This window comes from Buteo buteo, chromosome 10 (genome assembly GCF_964188355.1).
Source record: "Buteo buteo chromosome 10, bButBut1.hap1.1, whole genome shotgun sequence".
Classification (NCBI taxonomy): Eukaryota; Metazoa; Chordata; class Aves; order Accipitriformes; family Accipitridae; genus Buteo; species Buteo buteo.
In genome coordinates this window covers 14,827,766-14,853,135 of record NC_134180.1, presented here as the reverse complement: position 1 = coordinate 14,853,135, position 25,370 = coordinate 14,827,766, and the positions used below count along the sequence as shown (strand labels likewise).

The window sequence follows — 25,370 nt, the reverse complement described above, 5'->3', positions numbered from 1 at the left end:
AGATATATACATTTATCCTAGGAACTGGAGCTGGAGTTCCCTTCACACTGGCCATTAGGCAGCCATCAGATAGCAAAAATGCTTTGTTACCACATTGAACTGTACTCAGGCTGGCAATCTGGAGGGGCAAGACTTTGTAACTTACCACAGGCCCCTACTTGAACAGATTTGTAGTAATGCACTGCCGTTGTTCATAGCTGCAATATAGATTACTTCATTTATCCTCACACCTCTAACATATTCTTATTACATATAAAATACTGGGCAATATCTAACATGTAATCTTGATTTATGAGAAACAGCACACACTGGAGATGCACCAGTATTTTTTCATGGCAGCATTGCAAAGCTGGCATGTTCTACAATAGGATGCAAATCATTCTGGCAAAGACAGTAATAGCTAAGATTAAGTTTACTGTGGCCAAAACAGAATCCCCAGTAATTGCCCAGCATTGCTCCTTACACAAAGAAGTTGGATGAAAATACCATCATGTCTGCTGGGCATATGGATTGAAAAACCAGTTAATCTTGGTTCTATTTCTAGATCTGTACAGCCATGTTGCATTCTGTTTCTTCCTAAGCAACATTTCTAGGGAAGTACTGTAATGTTCATTTAGGTCCTCATTATCTTTAGCTTGGTGCAGAATAGCAGCCAGAATGGGGTCCTAAACACAGTTGCTATACTGTGGCTAATAATTTGAAATTATTGGCTAATCAACCTCAAATTGAAATATACCTAGAAGGTAATAATCTTTTTGCTAATTTTAATTCAATAATTACACCTCTTCTTGCAAGTGGCCTGGAGAGCTTACACTGCTTCTCAAACATGTTAAAACTCCTGTTTCATGAATAAAATGGAAGAAAAGAGAAAGAAAGTCTTCTGACCTTGGCAAGCTGACCAAACATGAACCACCAGTATAGCTGCACTCACACGGCTTTTCACTCACACTAACAAGCCACCATTTCTGATGATGATGATGTTACCTCAAACACAGTTATGACACTGTTAATACACATACCAGTGATACAGAACAGGCATTTGCTCAACCATGTTACTATAAAGACAGAGTAACTCTGAGCACAGCTAAATGTTTGTGATGATATGCCAAGTATCGCTTCTCTTTGTTGTTTGTAAAATATGTCCCTCTTCTGCAATTCTTGTTCCAACCTCTGTTGGGTGCATAAAGTCTCACTCCTCAATCTGTGTTGGTATTCATGGCATTATAAATAAATTTTATATTGTGTATGATAATTATATGACATTATAAATAATATTTTATCTCCCAGTGGTGCTTATATCCCACTTGAAGTTTTTCCACAATCACTTTTAGTTTTTTCTCTCAGACCTATTCTACAAAGGTGTTGTGAGGGATAATGAAATGGATGCAGGTGCACAGAAATTTTATAATAATGCATCCTTAATACATGAGTTTTACAATAGTAAAATTCAAATCAGAGCTTTGTTCTATCTGAAACTTCTTGAAAGCCCTCATATTTGGACTCTGTAGAGGGATTAAGTATCTTATTCAGCATTTTTTAATGTAGTCTGAGCTTCAGAATAGTTCTAGATGCATACAAAGTCTCCAATTTATGTGTTATATGGTGTATTACAAGCAGACCTACCCAGTTTTATACAAGTCCTAGAGTCCTGAAAGTTTTGTTTCTACATTTGTTTCCCCACCTGGCATAATCTCTACATCCATGTTATTCAAAAGGACTGAAAGTAAACTGAAACATTACAGATATATAGGCTTTATTCTTTCAGAGAATATATAAGGCTTAACTGTTTCTGTTGCAGAAATTAGTAACTCAACTCCCATTCAACACTTTTATTTAGTTAAGAGCATTAGAAAGCTCTGTGTTTGTAATCTGGAACTATATTGACAAGTTTATCACCCCGATTCTCTGTTCAGCTCACTGCTGTAATTCCACCGGTTCTTTAGAGATATTTGCAATCTACACCACTGGAAAAAAGAATAACACCAGGACCATTTTTAATAAACCAAAGCTCCAAATTTATTCTGGAATTAATACAAATAGTTGTCCTAAACCAGAAGCATCCTTTGTTGTGGTAGAAAATAAAATGGAAACATTTTTATATGTTGAATAAGAATACCTGGCTTTATTTTTTGTGCAAGTAGAGATCTGAGCATTTCCTGCTACCAGTGAAACAACATTTAGATAGGAGGATAACATTTAGATGCAAAGAAGATCAGCAGCACATTCCCCCAAGAGCTAAGCAATAAACAAACAAATAACACACCGAAGTATTTTCAGAAAATATTTTGGTTTACATTCTACTGCTTTCAACAATTTGAATTGCTACAAGCAGCAACAGTGTAGTTGTTATATTTCACAATATCAAAAGAGTGTTTAGGCATATGTCTGTGAGATTTACACTCATGTAAATCCAGTCTCATCCCAGAGTGTTGGTAGAAACAACTGCCTTTATAAATTCAAGTGCAGGTTAAGTAACTGTCATCTCTCAGTGCTGTAAATAGTACTTCTGGCATGCACTCTGCAAGAGTGGCGTAGAAGTAAATGGGAGACAAAAGTCTTGTATTTGGAAGGATAAACTTAAAAATTGTATAGAAAATGAGCCAAATAATCTACACTATAGAAGATTGTTTAAGTTTATATGACGTTCTTACTGGAAAAAGAACAATTCTAGACATTATGTATAGCTTTGTAGATATGGCTGTGGATCAGTATTTGTTTGAGAATTTATTTGAGAATATATATTTTGTTTGATGCCAACCATTTAAGGTACCTTTTCCTAGTTCCAGGCAAACAGGAATAACATCAGCCTTTGGTTTGAGTAGATAGGAATTTGGTGTCTCCATGGCACCAAGCCTAAGCCCATACTGAGCATCAGTAACATCCTAAAAATAAACAAACAAACAGTTTTCAAAGGGTTTAAGAGCTCACATTCCCTGCCACACTGTCCAGATCATAAAGCTTTTTGGTCTGCTCCAAAGTATGGACAGAAGGAGGTCATGCCTGCTCACATTGCTATGTACCCTTAGCCTTATTGTGCATCAGTTTTCCAAATGAGAAATAGGGTAAATAAGAAATACTACTTTTAAATTTTCAATTATTTATCACAATTTGGTTTTGTCTGTATGCATTCTTTATTGCCCAGTACAACAGATCAATTTGTAGTTCTGAAACAGAAATTATAAAAATAGTAATAAAAGATGTTTCAAAGACTTTGAGACTATGAACTGTAGCACATAGTGATGAAGAATTTTAGCAGTTTGTGTTTCCCCTGTGATTCATCAGGGACTATCCATCAACACTGAATCAATGAATCCTCTATTATGATTTCTTTTCTCCAACAGATCTTTATGCTGATTCAGTCTTCACAAATGGTATTTTCATGTGTTGATTCATGCACTAAAACACTTTCACAGATTCAACTTTCTTCCTTATCTCTACAAGAGATCCGGTTCCATTCTTTTTATTTTAGTCAGGACAAGAAGAGAAGGAAGTATAATCCGATTTTCTTGTTGATTTTGAAGCAGTGACAGGTACAGTCCAATCCATCAAGACCCTCCTCAGTGAGAGCTCCAGAGACTTCTGAGTTTCATTTCATTTCATGTACAATCAACTACAGGAACAAGACCATAATATCTATTGGTTCTTAAGGTTAGACAAAAAGACTGTAAATACACTTTGCTGCTTCTCTTTCTCATAACTCTTTTCCTTATTGTATCAAAAAACTCTTCTCCAAGGCAGACTTCTCCATTTTAAAGGTTAACTACTGTTTTAGCTATAGGTAAGATACCTGCTTCTCCAAAAGTGTTCTGGGAAACAGAGCAGAGGTAATCAGTGCATTGTGGAAAACACAGGAAACAGTTTTTATACCACATTTACAAAATTTCAATCCATATCTTTTTATCACATTGAATTTTAGACAACATCAGCTTTCATAATGGTTGAAAATAAATTGAAAGAAATTCAAGAATCTTCAAGTCAGAGGAATTTTTTGGATTTCATTAGTCTTCTGCAAGTCTAAGCAAATGCACCATTTTATAAAACCTGTTGCCTAGATAGTAAATTATTCCTATGGGCAGATGTGAACTGGGAAAAAATGATGTTTTGAGCTTGTCAAGACTGTAGAAGGGCTGGATTAGCCTAAGCAATACGGGTGCAAGGTGTTAGAAACTCTCTTGGTACTGTCAAGGGGAGAATGAACAGTCTTATCCCTCTAGGACATGTGACAAACCATGAAATCAGTACTTCTTGAAGGGAAGAATAAGTATATAAACCAGTGATCATGAGTAGTGACCTGGACTTTTCATAATTAATTGGATGGACAACTACTTGTGACTCCAAAAATGCCACCGTCTTAGCAGGATGTGAATCCATACCATTATTGTCATTAACACAGGAAAGAACACCTACTGGCCAGAGCATATCTAAATAATCAAACCCCAGAAATATAAAAAAGCTGCAAAATATAGGTTCTGCTTACTCAGACTGTAAGAAACACCTCCTAAGTACCCCAGTTGTTCTCCTTTTCAGATATAGTAGAGGCAAGGGTAGGTTTTACTAGGAATTCTCCCTTTCCTCTCTGCTCTCTGTGACTAATTATTATCATATGTAGGGCTAATGAATTATTTGCTTGTCTTAGAAGCCTGCACAAACTGGTGCAATTTTACCAGCTAATTCACTAGTTCCTCACTATTAGACAGATAGTTCATACAAACATGTTTCAGTTCAGAAGTGTTTGTACTCTGCCTGTTCTTGCTGTTTATCTTTTGTGTAATTTGCAACATATTCCTAGTAAGTGCATTCTTCATGCTATAAATATATACTGTTTGGGTGATTGAGCTTCTTCTGAGGCAGAAGGTAAACAAGATTAAGTCACAAAGCGCTGTTAGTTTTGTGCAAATACCTTTGCATTAATATAGGTGTAGCTAAATTTGTGAACAGTGAGACTCTGAATGAAGGTTCACAAGAGTGTTTGGAAGTGTATCACAAACTGTAGGTAAAAGACAAACACAAAGCCACAAGACAAGATACAGAAATAATTCCCTCTCAGATTTCATTAGAGGAGAAATTTTTTTGGTACATATATTATAGACACTAAATGTCTATCGGACATGGACAAAAGGAAAGCCACCTTCTTGTGTAGCAAACCCTTTGATGTTCATGGCAGGTGAGATGCTTCACATCACTTATGTCACAGTATCTGGGAAGATAATCTTAGTATGAATAGTCATAAAAAAGAAATACATCTGAGTACATTCTAGGTATATAATGTATATACTTTTTATTAAAATTTGTTCATAGATTTCTACAGATTACATATGCATAATGCAAGAAGATAGTGAAGCTGATACTAATGAATTCTAGTTCTGGAAGTGGAATTTCAAGTGCTAGGAAACTGATAAGATGGAAAAGGCATAGAAAAGCAAAAATATTCCTAGGATGTTTCAAAGGAATAGTATTTAAGATAAAAAGAAATCCTAATGATAGTGCTTATTCATTATAAGGTGAAAACCAGTATAAATGTAATAATATTATGGAAAATACTTATGTGTTCAGCAAACATTTCCATTTTGACTTTGGGAAAATGCTAGACAATTATGAGGATATGGTTTATGAAGAAAAACTTTCCATTTTAGCAATGGGAAATATGTTTACAAGAAGCTTATTATATCTTGAATTTTTTTCTCTTTAATCACCATGTCTGGATAATTAACAATTTTAAAAGACATAGATAAGATGTATTCTATATTATCAGGCCCTTCTTCTTCTTCCTGTCAAGGGAAACTTTTATGTTTACTTTGCCCATATTGCACTGTTTGTCCCTATTACCATGTTTCTGTACAAAGGTAGATATTTTCAGAAGGCTGCTCAGTCAAGATAGAACTGATTCCCTTCTTCTTCACCTCGAATAGTAAAAATCAACCGTAACAAACATTTCGTAAAGATTGTGGCAGATTCTCTATCACTTAACTGATTTTAATAAACATTGAAATTTTTATGATCTGTGCTGGTAAGGAGAATTTTTTCACCTGACAATCTGTGAATAACACAGCTTTGCTTATTATTACCTGATCCTGATTTTGGCCACATCTGGGTGAATCTTCTCTTTAAAAGCCATTTTTTTTCTGCTAACAAATATTTTCCATACTTATGTGTTACTGTTGTAGAACTGCCAGTAGTTAGCCAGAAGGTAATGGGATATTTCTCCTATAGGATCCTCTTTTAAAAAAATCTGTAGGAACATGGTGTAGTTCGGACCAAGTGGTGTATGTACGATCCACTCTAAGCCTGTCTCTTATAGAGGAATTAACCTATGTACAATTTCCCCCAACAGCTATAGCTATACATAGCTTTTACATTGAATGGAACAGAGGAAATGTGGTTGATAGTATTATGACCCTATCAGAGCCAGGCAGTTGAGCTTGTCTTTGGTTTATGTCTGTGCAGCTGGCAGCCTACATAAGCCTAGTCACAGATCAGTGCATGATGCAAATCATGAGCATTATAACGTTTTGTTGACCTTTTTTTTCTGAAGTTTAATATGGTAGTAGTTTCTTTTTATATCATCTTGGCCTTATGCAAGCTATGGCCTCAGGCATTAAGAAATCTTCGGTCTTATAAAGAAAGTAGGTGGAGAAAAACACCATATATTGTCCCACTGAGCTGTTCTGCCAACAGATTAACTTGCAGCTGCATGGGAAATACTGGCTTCAGAATCCCACTGTCATTCCAGGCCATTTGAAACAGTCACCTTCTCACCATCCAAGAATGGAGCTGTCTCATTTAGAAGATGTTAAGAGAAAGGAACACAGAAGAGGTCTTTAGTATTAAAAATGATGTGAAGTTTGTTTTCCAAGAGTGCTTTCCCAGCTATGGCACGATACTATGTGTTAACATTTATGCTTACCGGTACTAGTATTTTATAAAACACGCAAGTTACTTACAATGAGGCTTAACAGTGCTAATTTTGCCTGGGCTCAATTTTATTTATGGCTAACCTTAGGAGAGACTGTTGTGGTTAAGAAGAATCCATCAGACTCACTGTAAATCTCTTTGTAGGCTGTGACCTAATCTGCAATAGCGGAGGCTATATTCCCATTTTAAATCTTCTACACACTACAATTTTAGAGTACAATGGCTTTTTTTTTTATTTCCTCCAACTAGATATTTTATAGAAAGCTTTCCCTATATCTCCTTATATCATATGATTTAAAATGTATTGAAATTAATGCAGTGGTAGAAGAAAATGTATAATTTATACACACATTTGAAAAAAAAAAGCTATGGCTTGAAATTCAAGACATTGACAGCCCTTGTTGGCCTGATGCCCTAGAATTACTTTCAGATCCACTTGCAATTTAAGCTTCTTTCAAGATGAAAACACGTCTACAACTTGTACAATACTCTACTAAGGGGTGTTTCCTGTCAGAACATTATTCTTAGGTTAAACATCACTCTGAATGTCACAGCATAGTAAATAAATAAGAAATAGTTGGAAATAATAAAAGAAATAGTGTTGAAATAAAAACTATATTTTAAATTTTGCTTGTTTTCACCCCACACTGGCTTCCTGATTGATCATTGTTCAACCTAACTTTCTCTAAGTAGAACAAATGGCAGGAGACCCCATTCAGCAGACAGAGGCTGTGGCATGCATGCAGTACAGCTGGTCAGAATTGCCACTGCTGGGCTTCAGGGCTCTTGTGTATGTATTAGCCAACCAGCCAGGAAACAGAGTTTTGGTAGAACATATAAATCCATGGTTCTGATATGTAGGAAGATGGAAAGAATGCTGCCCATGGCCTCTGGCACTACTTATGATTACACAGTTCCATTATAGACTTTATCCCAGGAGCCAGACTGACTTATTTCCTCTCTCTTGTGCAAGCCCAGGAACTCGAAGCCATCATGCTTCTCAACAACAGGCTTTGCCCTGAGCATTAAAGAATTCTATCCAATGGTTAACATATTGTTCGGGCTGGAAATAGATGGGCAGCACAGGGAGTACCACATGCTATTAAATCTTAGCTTCTTGATAGCACCATGACAGCTGCTATGCTTGGCTCTTACACAGTAGAAGAAGAGGAAAAGGAGGAAAGAATAAGCTTCTAATACCTCTAGTGTTTGTATTCAGTGCATAATTGTTTTCTTGACCAGCAGCCAGCACTGATGCTATGCTATTCTGTGGGAGGTGTTCTTCTGATTAATGGTACTCCAGTGACTTTGGAAGGCAGTATTTCCTCTACTAAGAAGAAGATCATTAACTCTGTCAGGCCTGCTAGTCTGCTTTTGGCAGTGGACAGGAACATGATTTCCAAAGGAGAATAATGCACATTTGGTACAAAAATTGTTTGAGGGCTGGAGAGTTTTTGTTAGAGAGAATGACTGCAAGACAAACAGGTAAATAAAGGCTGAGCTTTACTGTGTGATAAGAGAGGGGAGAAGGAAATAGGAGAGAATATACTGCTGCTTGCAAGGTGAAATCAAGAGAAGAAAGGGAACTTATATGTATAGATATATAAATACACATATTTATATAGGCCATATAAAAGGAAGATAAGGATATGATTTTACTTATAGTGATATTTCTGAAAAAATAAATTCTCTCTAATTTTAGGATAGCAGTTACTAGTGACTCTCACGAACCCAGGAAGTGTTTGTGCAAGCCTCCTTGCTCAACATGTTAGAAATAATGTAGCGTGAACCCTCCGCCCTGAACTCCAGCTCAGGTTTCCCTGCTGCTACACTTTGCTCTCATAAACCCAGTTACTTCTGAAGTCTGAAATCTTTCCTCAGCTTTCCTGTTGGAGAAGCTGCTAGTCGCTTCTTCCTTGTCCACATCTAGGTATCACTGCTCCTGCAGCCAGGCAGCTCACTTTTAGTGTCCTGTGTCCCTCTTTTATCTTCAGAGATGAAGCTTCCTCTTGTCTCTCCCAGAGGGTTTAGGTCTTCATCTCTCCATATTCCAAAACACTTCATTTAAGAAAGACTCCAGGAAAATATGAAAGCTGGTTTGTAAGTTCTCTAAAAGTTTCAACTCAGTCTGTGGCAGAATTATAAAACTGTCATCTTTTTTAAAAAAATCCAGCTTCCATATTCTATTCCCTCAGTTTCCTCAGCAGTGAATTTCAAAGGATGATTACTTGCTGCATTAATAATTGTTTCCATTTATACACTCTGAATCATAAAAGAATGCCAAAACTTTTATAATAGTTTTAGCCTACTTCCTCTCTCTGAAATACCATAAGATAAAGCAAAACAATCTTTCCATAGCAAAAACTGTGGAATAAACTCAAGGTTGCTTAAGTAAGCCAAAAAATTTCTCCTAGTGCTAGAATAACTTAGTCCCTGGATTCAGTAAATAAAGGACTTGTAGTAGAACAGGAGGACCTCAACTTGGAAATACTTCTGAATTTGGTATGGATGAGGCCATCATTTCTAGTTTTACTCTTCTAAGAAATCATTTGCCACTTTTGGAGAAGAGCTGTAAGATGTATCATCTAAAACCACAGTTCACAAAGAAACACAAAAGAAGGCAATCAACTTAGCCCAAGGTTAAGAGGAGATTCAGACAAGAGCTGTAATTAGCTACACAGAATGTACCTAATAATGAGAAAAACTTTTAATCTGCTTGACATGTGTTAAAAGCTCCAAAAATTAGAAACTGAAATTGGCAATGTTCAAACTGAAAAAAAAAAAAAGCACACTCTGTAGTTAAATACTACAACAGCTTGTTGAGAAATTCTGAGAAATCTTCAGCATCAGCTTTTAAGTCAGGATGAGATGTTTTTCTGGGAAATGGTTTCTTCTTCAGTCACAAACTTGCTGACATAGACAGCAAGAGCCATTTGGTTATGTTCCTTTGACTGCATTAAAAAGCGAGCAGGTGAGGGGATTATGGTGGTCTTCTCTGTCCTTAAAAACTTTGAGAATGAAAATCATATGAAGGGTAGCAGCAAACTAACTTTTCTAAGAATTGCAACTTTTCTGTTATTCTTGTGTTTGAACCTCAGCTTTGATACAATTAGTCAGTTAGCAAGTTTAGAAGAAAAGGTTTCAAGGTATAAAATGAATGTTTTACATTATAGAGCTTGTATTCTTTTCTTGCTGTCAAAGCAATTCTGTCTTGATGGTCTGTTCAAGAACTACAACTGACCTATATTCTCTGATGTATTCAAATGAAAAACCCCACTCGAATACGCCCAGAAAGCACAGAATTTAAATAAAAACCTGTTTTTCTTGTTCCTTTTTTCTTTCAATTGAAAAGTACATTTACAGTGCAGGGTAATTCACTGTTTTTAGTGCCTGCATTAATGTGGTCAATATGCCCAATTAATCTTTTTTTTTATTTTAGAGACAAAATATGTTTGTGTGTAATTTTTCTCATCTCTTTCTACTAATACACAGTAGTTCCATAAAAGCTGAAAAAAGAGATTATTGGCTTTATAGCTTCTTAAAAGGAAAGTAAATTTGTGACAGAAAACTTTAAAACCTGACAACTAAGTTGAAAAAAACCCCACACCTATCAAATAGCGACTTCCAAATACTAATTTAGGCACACTGGTGATATGCAGAGTCTTTAAGAAACTGTGGGCTTCTGTTTAGTCTTATGCTCTTGACTGGTAAATTGCATTAAATTTCAGTTAAGTTACATAAAGCTCTTTCTACTATAATTCTTCCAATTTGTTTTTGATAAAAAATGGCATCTGCAAGAATGTGTCTGAGAGGAAAGGCAGCTCGTAGGAGCTGCAGCCAATTGTCACCTATTATCTGTGTAAATATAAGCTAGACTGAGGATAAGACAGTTTGGATCTGCAAGAGAAACAGAAGGATGCTGGAAAGTAGAAGGGCTATACAAGAATGTATTTATCTAGGTTCTACTAATAGTTGTGGACTTAAAAGTACTAAAAAATATTAGTGTTGATTATGTATTACATAGCTTATCCTAATCATTCAGCCACGGGCAACTGCTGTGTTTCAGATATTCCTCCGATGTTATTTGCTTGCTGCATCCTTGATTTTTGCCTTCTGTGTTAATTTTTTAAATGAATGTTGTACTATATTTAGCTGGGACCTTCAGCAGGATCTTTCAAGCTTTCTAATCTTTTTGCTTTTCTACAATCTTATCTAAGGCAAATCTTAACTGACATAGCTATATGAATGACTCAGCAAAGTGGTAGCTAAACCACAGTCCACAGGTTGCCTTGGACTTAATTCTCACAGTACTGAGTCTGTAACCAAACCAGCTATTGAAGTACCTTGCAAAAGCAAAGTTACTGCAAATGCTGTGTATCTGGGCTAGATTTTGAGGACAATGAGTCCTTCCACTAATAACTCTATCTGGTATCTTAATTGGTAAGTAAATGAATAAAAGATGTGTTTATTGCTGTGTAATTGACTTGTTTGTTTTCCCTGCTATCATTGATTTATTTTGGAGAGGGGAAAGGTACAAGCCTTTGAATTCATTTATCTCTCTCCTACAATTGAAAAGTCATCTGTTTTTAGGAATTGGTCCTACTGTCTGCATATTTCTTCAAAGTGGAGGCCAAAAGTACAGAAAACTGGAAATACCATAGTAAGGTCAAATGTGGTATGATAGTCTTTCTCTAAATCGTTCAAATTAGCCAGCTACGTACCTAAGTGACTTATCATCAAAAAGCAAAGAACATGTCCTGTTTCTTGAAATATTTTTAAAATTTGCCTTGTGCTAATGAAAACACTTGTTGCATTTGGTCCAAATGTGGGGAAATTATTAATTTAGTTTCAGTTTCTAGCCCGTCTGGTTGTTCTAGGGCTGTATTCACATCAGAGACTAAACATATCAACAGGAACAGCAGCATCCTAAGTGGCTCACTTTTTATTTATTTTTTCCAAACAATGATTTTGTTATGGAGTACAGGCTCCACTTCTAATAAATAACACTCGTTGCTTGTCCTATGCCTATAACACATGACAGAGTATCACTGTTAAGGCCTGTTGTAATACCTAGGTAGTCGCCCCCAGCTAGTCAACAGAGCAGAGTAGTTTGCAAATGAAGAACATTTGTCTGAATGACATATTTCTGAGTGAGTATTGCTTTGTTTTGCAGGGAGTTTGGCCGCTGGAAAGTAAACAATCTTGCTGTTGAAAGAAGAAATTTCCTTGGCTCCCCATTGCCACTTGCCCCTGAATTCTTCCGTAACATAAGGCTACTCGGACGCCGCCCGACCCTTCAACAGATCACAGAAAACCTTATCAAGAAATATGGGACACATTTCCTACTGTCAGCTACCTTGGGAGGTAGGGCTATCGCTTGGAAATATTGTGCATGGGTTCAGTGTGACTGAACTAAAAGTGTTGGTCACAACTGATTTCTCTGTAAAACTGTGGTGCTCATTCTTCTCAGAGCAGCTGGGCTGAGCAACCCTCCCTGGGCTGGACTTTAAAGCATGGCAACAGGTTTTGTCTACAAGCCTCGTGGCCCCTTCTGCTGATGTTAGTCTTTGCTTTATTGATGCTGTGTAAACAATTTAAAGGACAAAAAGATAAGAAATCGTGTTGCTAAGACTGAGGTACGTTACCCGAGTTCCTGGTGTGCATGCTTCTGGTCTTTTAGGAATGTTTCTCTGCACTAAGAGGTCATGAAGGAGAGTGACATTTTTTCTGTAAGAGGCCCTTATAACAGTTTACATAATAACAGATTACACAGCTATCTGGGTCCATTACAGTACTGCAGAGGTGAAGCAAGAAAACCAGTAACAATTATTTCCAACAAATATTTTCAGCTAGGAAACTTTTAAACTACCTTGGCTGCTGGGAAGTCCCTATATTGTCACTCTACCCTTTTTAGAACTAGTCTCCACTTAGCCAGTGGGACTAAATTTTCAAAATGGGATGATGAGGCTTTGCCATGTGATTCCTATTAACTTAATGGAATCTGCATCTCTAAATCCCCACAGACTAATTTGGAAAGGGTAGCCTGATGTATAATTGGGATCCAGTCACCAAATGGATTGAAGAAATCCAGTGAAGAGGCCTAAAGTTCAAGAGAAAGCATAAATTGTTCCGAATGAAAGATAATTAGTACCTGTGATTACCCATCTAGGCATTACAAAATGAACTGACATTTTAGAAATGCAGTTTTATCCCTTGGTGGGTGATTATATTAAAGATAATTCTGGTGATTGAGTATCCTTCCAGCAGGACAGTCTTGTCAAAATCCTTTATTCACCTGAGGAATGGTTCTCTTTAATACATTTCATAACTGAATTCTAACCATATATTAAGGAAATGACAGCCTTCCTATTCTCTTTTGGCTGATATCTGAGATCTATAACAACTGAAATGGCTCAGAGTAGCTCCCTTTTGGAAAAGACTGTTCTAGAAACAAGGTGAATTTCTGTCTTGCTGTAGTTATTTAAAATAATAAAGAACTAGTTCTTATTATTATTTTGGGAACTAGTGCTTCTACAGCAAATACATTACCATTAGAAATTTAAGAACAAATTACATGTGTTGACCAGCAATTTGGAATAATTGGAATTACTTTTAATTACTCAGTATATTTCTTCCATGCAAAAAGTACACTTTTTATAAATGACCATATATTTTCTTGTGTACAGCACATAGCACATCTAAACACAAAAACTAACTGCAGAAGAGAAAGAAAATGTTTCTTAAAATATAAAACATAATAATTAAAGATTTGGCTGCAGCATGTATCCTAATGCAAGGATTATCCAATGGTAAAAATTATTTTTTTTATTATTATTATTATCTATTTGCTAATTATGAACTAACATAAATTTCAGTACTAACAGCCTTATAATTAAATTTATTTTCAACCTGAAATTGGACCTAATATCTTGGTGTCCTGATCCAACGTTGGGGAAGGTTTCGATATGATCCCAAGAGCGAGATTAAGACACAAACGAGGTCAAATGCCATGTACCCAAAAGAGTTTTTATTATCAAAAGTATCAAAAGTAGAAAATAGTAGCAATAGGGTAGAATGGAAGAAAAGGCAGAAATCAAGCAAGCAGTTGGGATAGAGTTGCAAGGATAGTCACCACCATGGATCCAGCGGCGTCCCGTTGGTCCTCAGTCTTCAATTCTTCAGTGGTGGGTGCACACCACGGCTTGTGTCCTCATGTTTTTTATAGGGCCTAGTTTGATGATGCATGTACGTACATATTGTTCATGCACTGTTCACACGCTGCAGGTTTCATCTATCACATGACCTTCGACCTTCATGTGATCAACACCAGAAACCAGTATCTTATCTGAAAGACTACAGTTTCCATGAGAATGGTAGCCTCCACATTCTTGCATGCTTGTTGGCTTCAGTCCATTTCCTCTCAGGGAAAACAGTCTAACACAAGAATAGCTGCTCTTTAAAAGTCCAAAGCGCCAGTATCACACTGATCACAGAAGAGCTACAGACTTGACACCTTTTAGGAAGTACGGCCCCAAGTAAACACTAAAACTTAAGGTAGTTTCTTTGAAGATATTTGAAAATTGTAGCTTAAACATTCAATATTCTCCCTGAAGACTCAGGATTTGCTTCAGAGAAACTGAGGTAGGGTACCCTTTTCTCATCCCTCTTCAGACCACCTCACAAAGGCCCTAAAATGCAGTAGTTGCCATATGCTTGCAAAAATTTTCCACTCATAGGGAGACAGTGTTGACCTCTGGACTCTATCAATGCTTAATGAAGTCAAAGAGGGTTTTTGTATTGACTTTGTTGGGGTTTGATTTAGATCCCTAGCCTCAGTTTTTAGGCATGATTTCAGGCACACCTGCTACCTTCCATTTTCATTGGATGGGTACTGAATACTTTGCAAAATTGGTTCAGTTAAAATAATTACAGGGAATTAGTAATTTCTAAGAATGCTTTCATGAGGTAGCTAATAACCCTATACTTTCCTCTATGTGTTAGTTCTTTTTTTTGGGCTAGTTTGAACAGGGATTCCCAGAGATGCTTGTCCACACTTTATTAACATGTAATTAGATCTTTTTCTTTCAATAATGTGTTAGTACTTTCCCTTTCATTACAAGTTGCTTTATTCTAAAAGCTTTGTCACTTATGTAGCTCCTTAAAAACAGAAGACCAAAAAGCGTGTGCATAGTACTTTAATGAATCCCCAGTCACCTGTATTCATGGGCATGAAGGAAAGCTTGGCAAATGAACAATCCTGTGGTAAGATTTGTGTGCCTCTGTGACTATTTGGCTTTCATGATTATCCCTTTTTGACCATAAAGGAAACTCTTGCACATGGTTGTTTGTGACACGTTCCCAAGTCTTTATTCACAAACACAGAAATATACTCCTCAAGGGCATTCTTAAACGAGAACTTTGGGGAGTTCTATTTTTCTTGCTGCTGCAAGATAATGTGGAAAATGACATTTCTCACTGCTTCTTTTTCTTATGGAAATTTTATCTTCTTGTGACGTAAGCCAAATGTCCATAAGGAACAGCTTCAAGCCGCACGGTAGAAAGACCCTATGTAATCCATTCGGCAGTGGGTTCACAGGCAAGATCACATGCCTGTGCACAGCAGTAACTTCTGCTTCTGTACTGACTGTCTGCAGTGTTAAATCTGCAGGAAAAGGAGAGCTGTGGCTGCTCATTTTTGTTAAATTTTGTGCACAAATGGGGATGCTGTGTTGGGCTGGGCCATCACTAGGAGGCCCACAGATCACTTTCCTCCACTCCTCTAGGACAACACATATCTTGTTTGCATTAGCAAAATTGCAAATTTACACAGCCCAGACAATACTGACCAGAACAGCTGTAGAGGAAAGGGAAGAGAGGACTTATACAAGGGAACTCCATCCTTGAAGGTGAGAGAAGGCTGTATTGAACAAGTCCCTGATCATCTCATTTAATTAGGCTTGCTTTGAGCAGGGAATTGGACTGGATGACTGCCAGAGATCCCTTCTAGCCTAAATTATTTTCTGACTCTATGAAATGTATTTCTAAATTCTTTATCAGCTTTCAACCAGCAGTTCCAAAAAGCAATGATTCTCCTTTGAATGAGAGACAACACACAGTATTACTTTTTCTCTTTTTGTTCTGCATTTATAGTTTTCTCTTTTGCTTTCATACAGCATGATGCAATGAAGGTCCAGCTTGCTCAATAATATAGAAAAGCATTAGCTGCTGTACACCTTAATGGTTTACAAAAAATAGTGTGCAACAGTGATCTTCAGAACTGGAAGTTGTTGTGAAGCTGAGGGCACCACTATGGAATAAGCGTAGGAAGACAAAAATATCAGTGGATCCCACTTTAAAGGCGTTCACTTTAATGCTGTTCCCACATATAGATGTAAAGGCTACTCAGTAGACCAATAGACTTGGTAATGAGGAAATTACAGATAACTAACATACTACAGTGAAATGATAGGCCCTTGTTTCAGGCATTTGGGTGATGTGAGCCTGATTTGGGTCCTTTGCAAGATTAGGATAGTGAACTTTGCAAATGAGTCCTCCTTGCACCTGGAAACATGTTAACTGTTCTGAATAAACAAATTTACAGCAGGTTGCCAAGGCTTCTTATGAAACTAGAACCTTTTTAGGCAATTGGCTAAATGATAATCTTAAATGTTTGAGATGATTGATTTATTTTTGCTCTTATTGTCAGTCATAATTGCTCAAAGTGTTCATTACCAGACCATCAATACATTCACCTCTCTGGGTCAAGAAATATCCCTTGATAATGTTGCAGGTTTTGAGAATGAAAAGAAAAAAGGTAGATTTGTCTTTACAACAGACAATCTTAATGGGCACCAGCAGATCAGCTTAATCCCAACCTCTTGTCATTCTCCTCTCCACTGATTACAGTCCTGCATGTGAGTTTGATAGTTATACGTTTACTACTCTATGCACTGAATAAAGAGGGTCAGGTTTTCTGCTCCTGATGAATATTCCTCTTAAGCAGTATATTACTCTGTGTACAGAGATGGGAGAAATCGTCAAATGGTGTAAAACAGTGAATCAATGAATTTTGAAGGATTTATGATCACTTACACTAACTGCTGATAGGACCTTTGTTTTCTATAGACTTCTTTCAAGGTAAGATACAAAATATTGGCAAATAAGGGAGGGAGAGTCCGGTCTCAAATGACTGATGTGAGAAAAAAACTTGATAATTTAGCATCAGACTTGCAACTTCCCTCCCGCCCCTGCCCCAGGTAGGTAAATTTTCCAGCATTTTAGATTATGGATGCTAAGGGGAAGAAAAAAAATGCAAAAATATATTCTCTTTCTATTCTCTCCCTGTCTACTCAATGAAGAAAAATTTTAAAACCTAAAACAGATGGTATGTATGGAATTAACGTGCACTGTTATTCACTTGAACCACAGAAATGATACCACATCTGGCCTGGCATTAATTTATATACTTTTTGAACCTGTGCACTTCCATCAGCATCTGCTTAAGTTTGGGAAAATGACCTGATAAAACCCTAATGGTACATTCTGTGATCCATACATGAATAGATTTTCCACTAGCGCTAAGTTATTTTTTATCACAAAGGCATAATAATTTTTTTTTTTTACTTTTTACTATAATGCTTTACAACTATTGTAGCTGAGTTATTCTATTTAATCAGAAACTTTTGAGGAGTTCATAGGCCAAAGCCCTTTACACCTTTGTAATATACATATATGTGTATGAAGACAGAGCTCTAAGTAGGTAACCGTGGATGATGTTCAGCTATATCTACCTTCTTACTGTTTCCTCACTTACTGACATGAAGTGATGGGAACTGCTTGGATCACTGTTTTTTTCCTGCCTGCTACCCAGTCGACAGATGAAAATATGAAATATCAAGGCATATGATCCTTTCATCATTACAAAGATGTAGGTACAGGAAAACAATCTCAATAATTGAGGCAGAAAATAGCACTAAGTATTTAAATCATATGAATATGTATTATTATGTATAACAAAATATATTTACTCCTTCAATAGATGGTTATATTTAGTTACAGTTGTTCCAACATTACTCCAATTCTACCATGTCAATGATGGTGATTTGCATTTTTTATTTAAATAATTCCTGAAAATATTCTTAAGATGCACACAAAATTAGGTTCTAATTTATGAATTCCATTTATAAAGTGTTATTTAGGAGTCTTAAACCTAAGTAGCCATGGACGTGTTATGTGTCTAGGTAAATTTCTATATAACTATTTTATTTCATGCCTTATTTTTTGAAAAATAGCACATAGAATATTTTTCTCAACTCAGGAGTTAGTTTAACTTATAAATACAAATCATGGAAAACATGTTAATATAAAACTAGAAAGAATTAAATATATAGGCTAAGTTATAAGCTTGCAAATTCCAGGGCTCACGGGGACATTAGTATGTATTGTGCCAAGGTCAGTGTCTAGTGTGAGTCAGTCTCCTGCTCCCCCGGTGAATATCTGTCAGTGACAGCAGCTACATGGTGATAAAACATCAGCGTAGTGACTCTGCTAATTTCTTGAACCAATCATTGGATTACGTGGCGTTGTTTTGTGAGCATGACCAAATGTTTTTATGCTATTTCTTTTAAACCTGAGAAAGTGAAGTTAACTGACTCATGAATTTTGTGAAGTGGAGAGAATACTGCTTTCAGAGCTTGCGGAAAGCACAGCTGTGTGGATCTGATGCTGAATAATCATGTTTTCTTAGTATTCACTGTCATTAATCCTTTTCAGTTCTTAAAATTCATAACCTTGAATAGTCTTCTAAATCACACTTGTTTTTTAGCTAATGCTTGGATGTCGTCTTAGCTTATTTCATGGTGGCAGACTGTAACCAGTAAAAACCAAGATTCATCCATGTTTCAAATGTGACAGAAGAATCTCTTTTGGCATGGGTTTTCTCTAAATTAACTTAAAACTCAAATTGTCTTCAACAAATTAAATACGAGTTCATGAGGTTACTTTAATTTACAAACCCCTGAGTTCTGGGTGTGAAAGGGAGCCCTGTTACAATTCTACAGTGACATGGATGCCTGAGTACCAACGTATGGGGGAGTTCTGTTTTTTAATCCACTTTTCCTAGCAAGTGCTAAATCAGCTCTGACAGATGAAAAGCTTTCAGAATCTGTAAGATATCTTTTGAACAGCAAATATTTTTGAAATGTATCTGATTGTACCTGGTATTAGCATAATGCCTGAGAATACCAGTGATGAACCAGGACCCACATGTTTGAGATGCCATACAAACACAATGCAGAGATTTTTGAGCAGAAAGAGCTTCCTTCACGTTTACACTGAAGACTGCATCACTACAGCTGCATGCCTTTGCTCAACCTTGGGACATGTAATCTGACGTGATCTACATCAAAGTAAACATTCAAAATCATTTCAACCCAGTTACAGGGCATGAAAAACAAAATGTATCTGTCAGGGAGTGGGGATGGAGACTGCAGGGCTGGGGATGATAGGGGATTCTACCTGCCAAAACACACCCACCAGCAACTGCCATGGCAAGTATGGGATCAAGCAGAACTAAGATAGTAGGATGATGTCGTGAGGGGGTTCAAAGGTTATTTTCCTGACATTTTCTAATCAAAACAAACCAATGCAACACACAACACTGTCCTTTTTCAAGTTAGTTTTTTTTTTAAATGGGAGTTCTTATTGCAGTTCTGCTCTCCACCCCCCTGGAGAACAAATGGTTTTGGTGGGTGAAAAATAAACTAACTCTGTTTTAATAATAAAACTTACCCGAATTCTGTTGAAATAAAAACAGCCCTACCATCTCTACTAATAATTAATACAGATCAATCAAAAGATTTTACACCAGAGCAAGATGGGGTGACATACTGGCTAATGAAACACAAAGAACCTAAAAAAAAATTTTTTCTCTACTTTCCAGACATTTTCTACAACATTAACCACTTGGGTTTTTTTACCTTACAATTCATTATATTTGCAGTGGAAAGCTGATCAAGCTTGCAAAAGTCACTTTAATCTAAAGACACTACATAAGACCTCTGGAAGAGGGGAAAAAATGGAGAGAAATCTCCTAGTGAAATTTTGCACCTTATTTGCGCAGCCTGAACTGGTCACTGATACGGTATTTACCCTTGTGAGTTCTGATGTTGCCTGCTCTGATACAACTGTGTCTTTATAGCTCCACAAACAGCTGCACGAAGCCCATGGCCCCTGGCTCAAATCCCAGCCCAGTCCATTGCTTTTCCTTTTAGAAACATCTTTCATACTGGCTAGAGTCACAAGGCTGGTTTTGAAAAGGCAGGTTTTTATTGCACAGGTATAGCAGAACGCCAACAGTGCTGGAGCCTAGACCAGGTTTTGATGTCAAATGTCTCTCAAAGTACAAGTCATTAGACTTTGCTGTGCTTTTCCAGTTCTCTACTCACGGCAGTTGGCATGGATGCAGCACAGTGTGAATAATGGTCCACCTGGCCACAGGACCGGCACCACCTCTCGTCGGCGTAGCATAGCAAAATGCGGTGCACAAGTCTGCACTAATGCAACGTGCTTGCGCCTGCCCTGCCAAGCAACCCTAGTCTGCTTTGCAGGAGGTTTTGGCAGTAGTGAAATAAAATGTGAATCTGTGTCTACTTATTACAGCAGAAAGATTAGGTAACTGAATGGGGAAATCTTGTTATGGAGGCTGCTTTAATTCCTGGTTCTTTGGAGTTCAGGCAATTAATCCCTGCTTTGATGACTGTATGCACACAAAAAAAATGACCCATTACAAAACTGTAGAAGGAGAAGTATAAATAGTGGTGAAAACTGAGGTCGGCTCCAGCTGGAATGGCCAGCTGTCCTGGGCAGCAGCTGTCCCTTCCAGGGCAAAATGAACATACTGGACAAGCCCGGCAGGTCTAATTAGATACGAGGCTCCTGGATAATGGCAGTTTTGCCTATGTAAGTTTTAAAGGGCCTGACAATCCTCTGAACTTGTGAGAGATTGGAAAACACCGTAAGGTACATTGGTTAACATGAACACACTCCTCTTTTTCCAAACACAAATGGATTCTGCAAGCTGAGGTAGCTGTGTGTCAAATTTGTCAACAGATGTGGTCTCCTGCATGGAGGTATGCATTCTTCATTTAGCATTGCTCACCACCAAGATTATCTCCCTTTAAAGATGATGTCATGTTTTCATCCTACATATTATCCCTCTACAGCTATTACTTCTTGGCACATAAACCCATCCAAAGCTGGCATCCCATTCTCTGAATGGGCAAAATGCCACTGTAGCAGATGGGTGAGCAATGAAACTAGCACAAGTGGCAAGTCAGACCCTATCAGGGTAGCTTCCTTTCCAGGAACAAGAAAATGGCATTCAGTGGAGTTGTTCAGCACCTGAAATACAGGTATAATGATATTATTCATTGATTCTTGAGATTAATGTTAAAGAATGAAAGTTACCAAACACATGGTCAGAAAGTGAGAAAAGTGTTTTTGTAGTTACTTTGGACATAAATTGCATAGAAGAAAATACTGATTCAATAAATTACTTTTCTAATTCATTTTCTGAAGTAAAGAGTTTTGCCTAAACACATTACTAAATGAATGAATTCTTGCTTAGCCTGAAATGCAGGAAAAAATATCCATGAAATAAACAATAACCATGGAAAATTCCTTACAAATTTAACAGTATCAGTAGATCTGATCTAGAATGGTTCTTAAGAACTCAGTTAAATAAGTGAAAGTTTGCTTTGGTTTTGTTTTCAATAATCCTACAAGAATTAAAATTGCTAAATTTAATAGTATTTCTCCATGTCTCTAAAGAGAAGGAAGTGAGAAATTCCCAATGTAAGATGCTGGAGTTTCTCTTTGCTTTCAGAAAAGCACCTCTGATTTGGGAGTTAGGAATGTGTTATTTATGTTTCCCTTTTTTAAAATAAGCTGATTAACATTCTTATTATATATTTTTTTACTTCTGAGTTATATAAATTTGGTTTAAGACAACTGTTATACCAGGTTTCAGGCATGTTAGCATTACTGAATTGATTAGAAAGCATAGGATTGCTTATAATAAAATTGCTTGTAGCAAGGTATCTTTCTTCTAAAATCATGAGATAAGTGTTTTAAAAGAAAGAAAGAAAGAAACAAACAAACAAAAAAAGAAAAGTCTCCAGTATTACTCTGGTTTCATTTTCTTCTACACTAACACTAAATACTAAAAAACGAAGGTATTAAGCAACCTTGGAAATAAACACATTTTATGCTTTATTTGAATTGATTGTGTATACAATATATTGTTGGTAAATAGGAATTAGTATAGCAGACTTACCCCCAGTGTCATCGCATTTTAGGCATAAATATGTCCTATTGTACAGCTGTTATTCATATGAGGCACCAAAAAAAAAGAATAAATACCTAAAATGGTATCCGTTGTCCATGTGCTTAGGCACTGAAGTATCTGCACCTGCCACCAGGGAGAGATATCTAAACATTACACAACAGCTAGGGAAAACCAGCTCGCCACCTTTTCTGGCAAAATGAGACTTGCAGAAGATGTCACTGATGAATGCTGTGGTTTCTGTTTCCCTGCTCAGGAGAGGAGTCACTCACAATTTTTGTGGACAAACGGAAGCTGAGCAAGAGGTCAGAAAGAAGCGATCCCAGCACGAACAGCTCTGCAGTGACTCTGGAGACCCTGCACCAGCTCGCAGCCTCCTACTTCATTGACAGGGACAGCACACTGCGCAGACTCCACCACATCCAGATTGCCTCCACTGCCATAAAGGTAGGGGAAGTCCTCTAGGACCAACCTGCAGATGTCTTTCCAGTTTCACTGGCTGCTTCTCAGGAGAAATGTGTTTTGATTAGTAAAAAAAGATTTGTTAGCAAAACAATAGTTTTTGTTCTAAACTATTTTACCTGAATCAAAGCATTCAACTGATAATGAAGATTCTAGTTTAGAAGAGGGTGTAACACACTAAAGATATTACTTTTGATGAGTGATACATAATTTGAATGATAGAGATGGCCCTTATAGAAGCGTTTGGTCATTGAGACAATATCCTTCACATGTGTACTCAGCAACTGTATTTATAGACAGACTTATATTTGTGTATGGGCACATACAGTTCCCTCATGCTTTTTTTCTTCTTTCTTTTCCTTCTTTTTTTTTTTCCAGACATAGTTATTGTATTCCTGTGACTGAAACTTTTTTTTTTTACTGACCTTTGAAACAATTTAGAGCTCTTGGTTCTGCACTTTTGTGAAGGCACATCTTATTTTCTGTTAGGGATGTCTTTTAGTACAGTTTGTCAGTCAAAGCATCCTGCCTACTGACTGCTGTAGGTCACTTATAGCACTGGAGCATGCTTGGCTAAGATCAGTGCCCCAGCAGGTATTGTGTAAAACAGCAACTCTTCTTTTGAGCAGCTCTTTAGCCTAATGTTGCTTATTTGAAATAAACTCTCTCAGTCCAGCATTGAATAGCAAATAAAACTTTAATTTGCAGTTGAATATGCATTAATTATGAAGCTTTTAATATAAGATGTGATTTAGAATCCATTCTGCTTGTCGGATCTTTTCACTGGTAACTAAGGTCTTCATTAAAGACCATCTGAAGCCAACTGCAGTTTCCAACTACCTTAGCTGTTATTGAAGTAAATATAAATTTACATCCTTGGGAGTGCCATGGCCTTTACAGTGAGAAGGATACAACTGGAATTTGTGGCTCAGCAGCACATGAAGTCCGATCTCATCTGAGGGCTGCCCATCGGATCACACAGTCTTGCTGCAGACCATAGTACTACCCATCCCTCTGATCTGACTTAATCTTCGTAATCTCATTGTTTATCGTGCAGATGTAGAGCAACCTTTAAAACTAGGCTCCTTCCATCAAACCACATGCAAAACTTTCCTTCTATGTTCAGATAATTTATAGCTGAAACCAGTGGTAAGTAAAGTGATAGAACATAGAAATGTAGAGACAAAACTGTGTCTGAAAGACATTCCTCCTTTCTATTCACTGAAAAATTTTTTAAAGCAAATTTGTGTCGTAATGCAAAATTCAACCCTGCTTCCTAACAACTTATGTAATGAACCTTCTGCATGGCCAAAGTTTTTTACAAACACTACAAAATGACTAAGTTTTCTCCCTCCCCCCCCCGCCCTCCCCCCCCCCCCCCCCCCCCCCCCGCCCCCGACGGATACAAGTGCAAGCTGTAGTCCATCAGCAAATCTGCTTCAGTTAATTGACTGCAGGAATCTCTAGAAAATGGTTCTCACATCAAATACCACACTGCTGATACATGAAACCCTCGCTTTTTAGCTTGCTTTCATTGAGAGACTGGGAGAATTTGCATTACAAATTTCTATTGTCAGAACACTTAACCGAACAAAAAACCTGTTTCTGCTGAAAACTAGGAACACAAAAGCAGCCAGGGAAGGCATTTTTTTTGTTTTGTTCTCTCCCCGCACAGATTTTTGAAACACTGCTGGTTTTGAATTGGAAAACCATCAAATAAAGTTCTAGATCCGTGGTGTAAATCACGTATTTAGAGATTATTTCTTAAAACTTATATGCTGACTTCTGACTTAGACCATAGGCTTTCTGTAGAGCTGCAGAGCCAGCTCTCTGTGTTCCAGCAGAACAGCTTGAGGGCTGATTCAGGAGAATTGATGCCTTGGGGGACTTGAGGACCAGGGTGGCCATCAGCCAGCTCTGGGCCTTCCCCTCCTGGGCTGCTCCGGGGAGGAGAGAGAACCCTGTGCTTTTTACACCATAAACTACTGGGCAGCTTTGAAGTCACAGCACCTTCTGTGTCTGGCTTGCTCACCACAGCTCTGCTCAAAGCTTTCTGCTGCACAAGAGATAGAACTGGGGATTTGCAAAGGGAGTCCAAGAAAAGCTCTCTCAGCTTACCATAACTCCCCCTCTGACCAGCATCAAAGAAATCCAATATAAAGGTATTGGAACAGGTTTAGAAATCCCTGAAATTCTGAATTTATATTAGACCATTTCCAAGTGATACACAATCATTTTTTGATTTCTGACTAGTTAACAACAAAAAAATCATGTTCAGACTCTATTTAGTATTTGATACTATCAGTTTTGATTCATTTTGGATGGCTTTTCAATATGCAGTATACTAGACTCTACCATACTAGCAGAGTTGTTTATATTTTAGGAAGAGAGAACTAAGACTATTAATAAAATTTCATATAACTCATTGTCGTGGTTTCAGCCCAGCTGGTACCAAAGGACCACACAGCCACTCACTCACTCCTCCCGCCCCCCTCTGGTGGGATGGGGAGGAGAAGCAGAAAGGAGAAAAGAAAAAAAACCCAGAACCTCGAGGGTTGAGATAAAGACAATTTACTGGGACAACACAAAAAGAGAAGTTACAACAACAACGGTAGTAATAAAAGAATATACAGAACGAGTGATACACAGCGCA

General features: G+C 37.3%; 1 protein-coding gene across 2 annotated transcripts in view; it reads left to right on the top strand.

The window, feature by feature from the left end:
- BRINP3 (BMP/retinoic acid inducible neural specific 3) overlaps positions 1–25,370 on the top strand; it is a 233,730-nt gene that overhangs the window by 114,508 nt on the left and 93,852 nt on the right. For both annotated transcript variants that reach the window (XM_075038714.1, XM_075038715.1), the window contains exons 3-4: positions 12,086–12,276; positions 22,512–22,702. In XM_075038714.1, the coding sequence (XP_074894815.1) occupies positions 12,086–12,276; positions 22,512–22,702 (382 nt within the window). The remainder of the gene's footprint in view (positions 1–12,085; positions 12,277–22,511; positions 22,703–25,370) is intronic.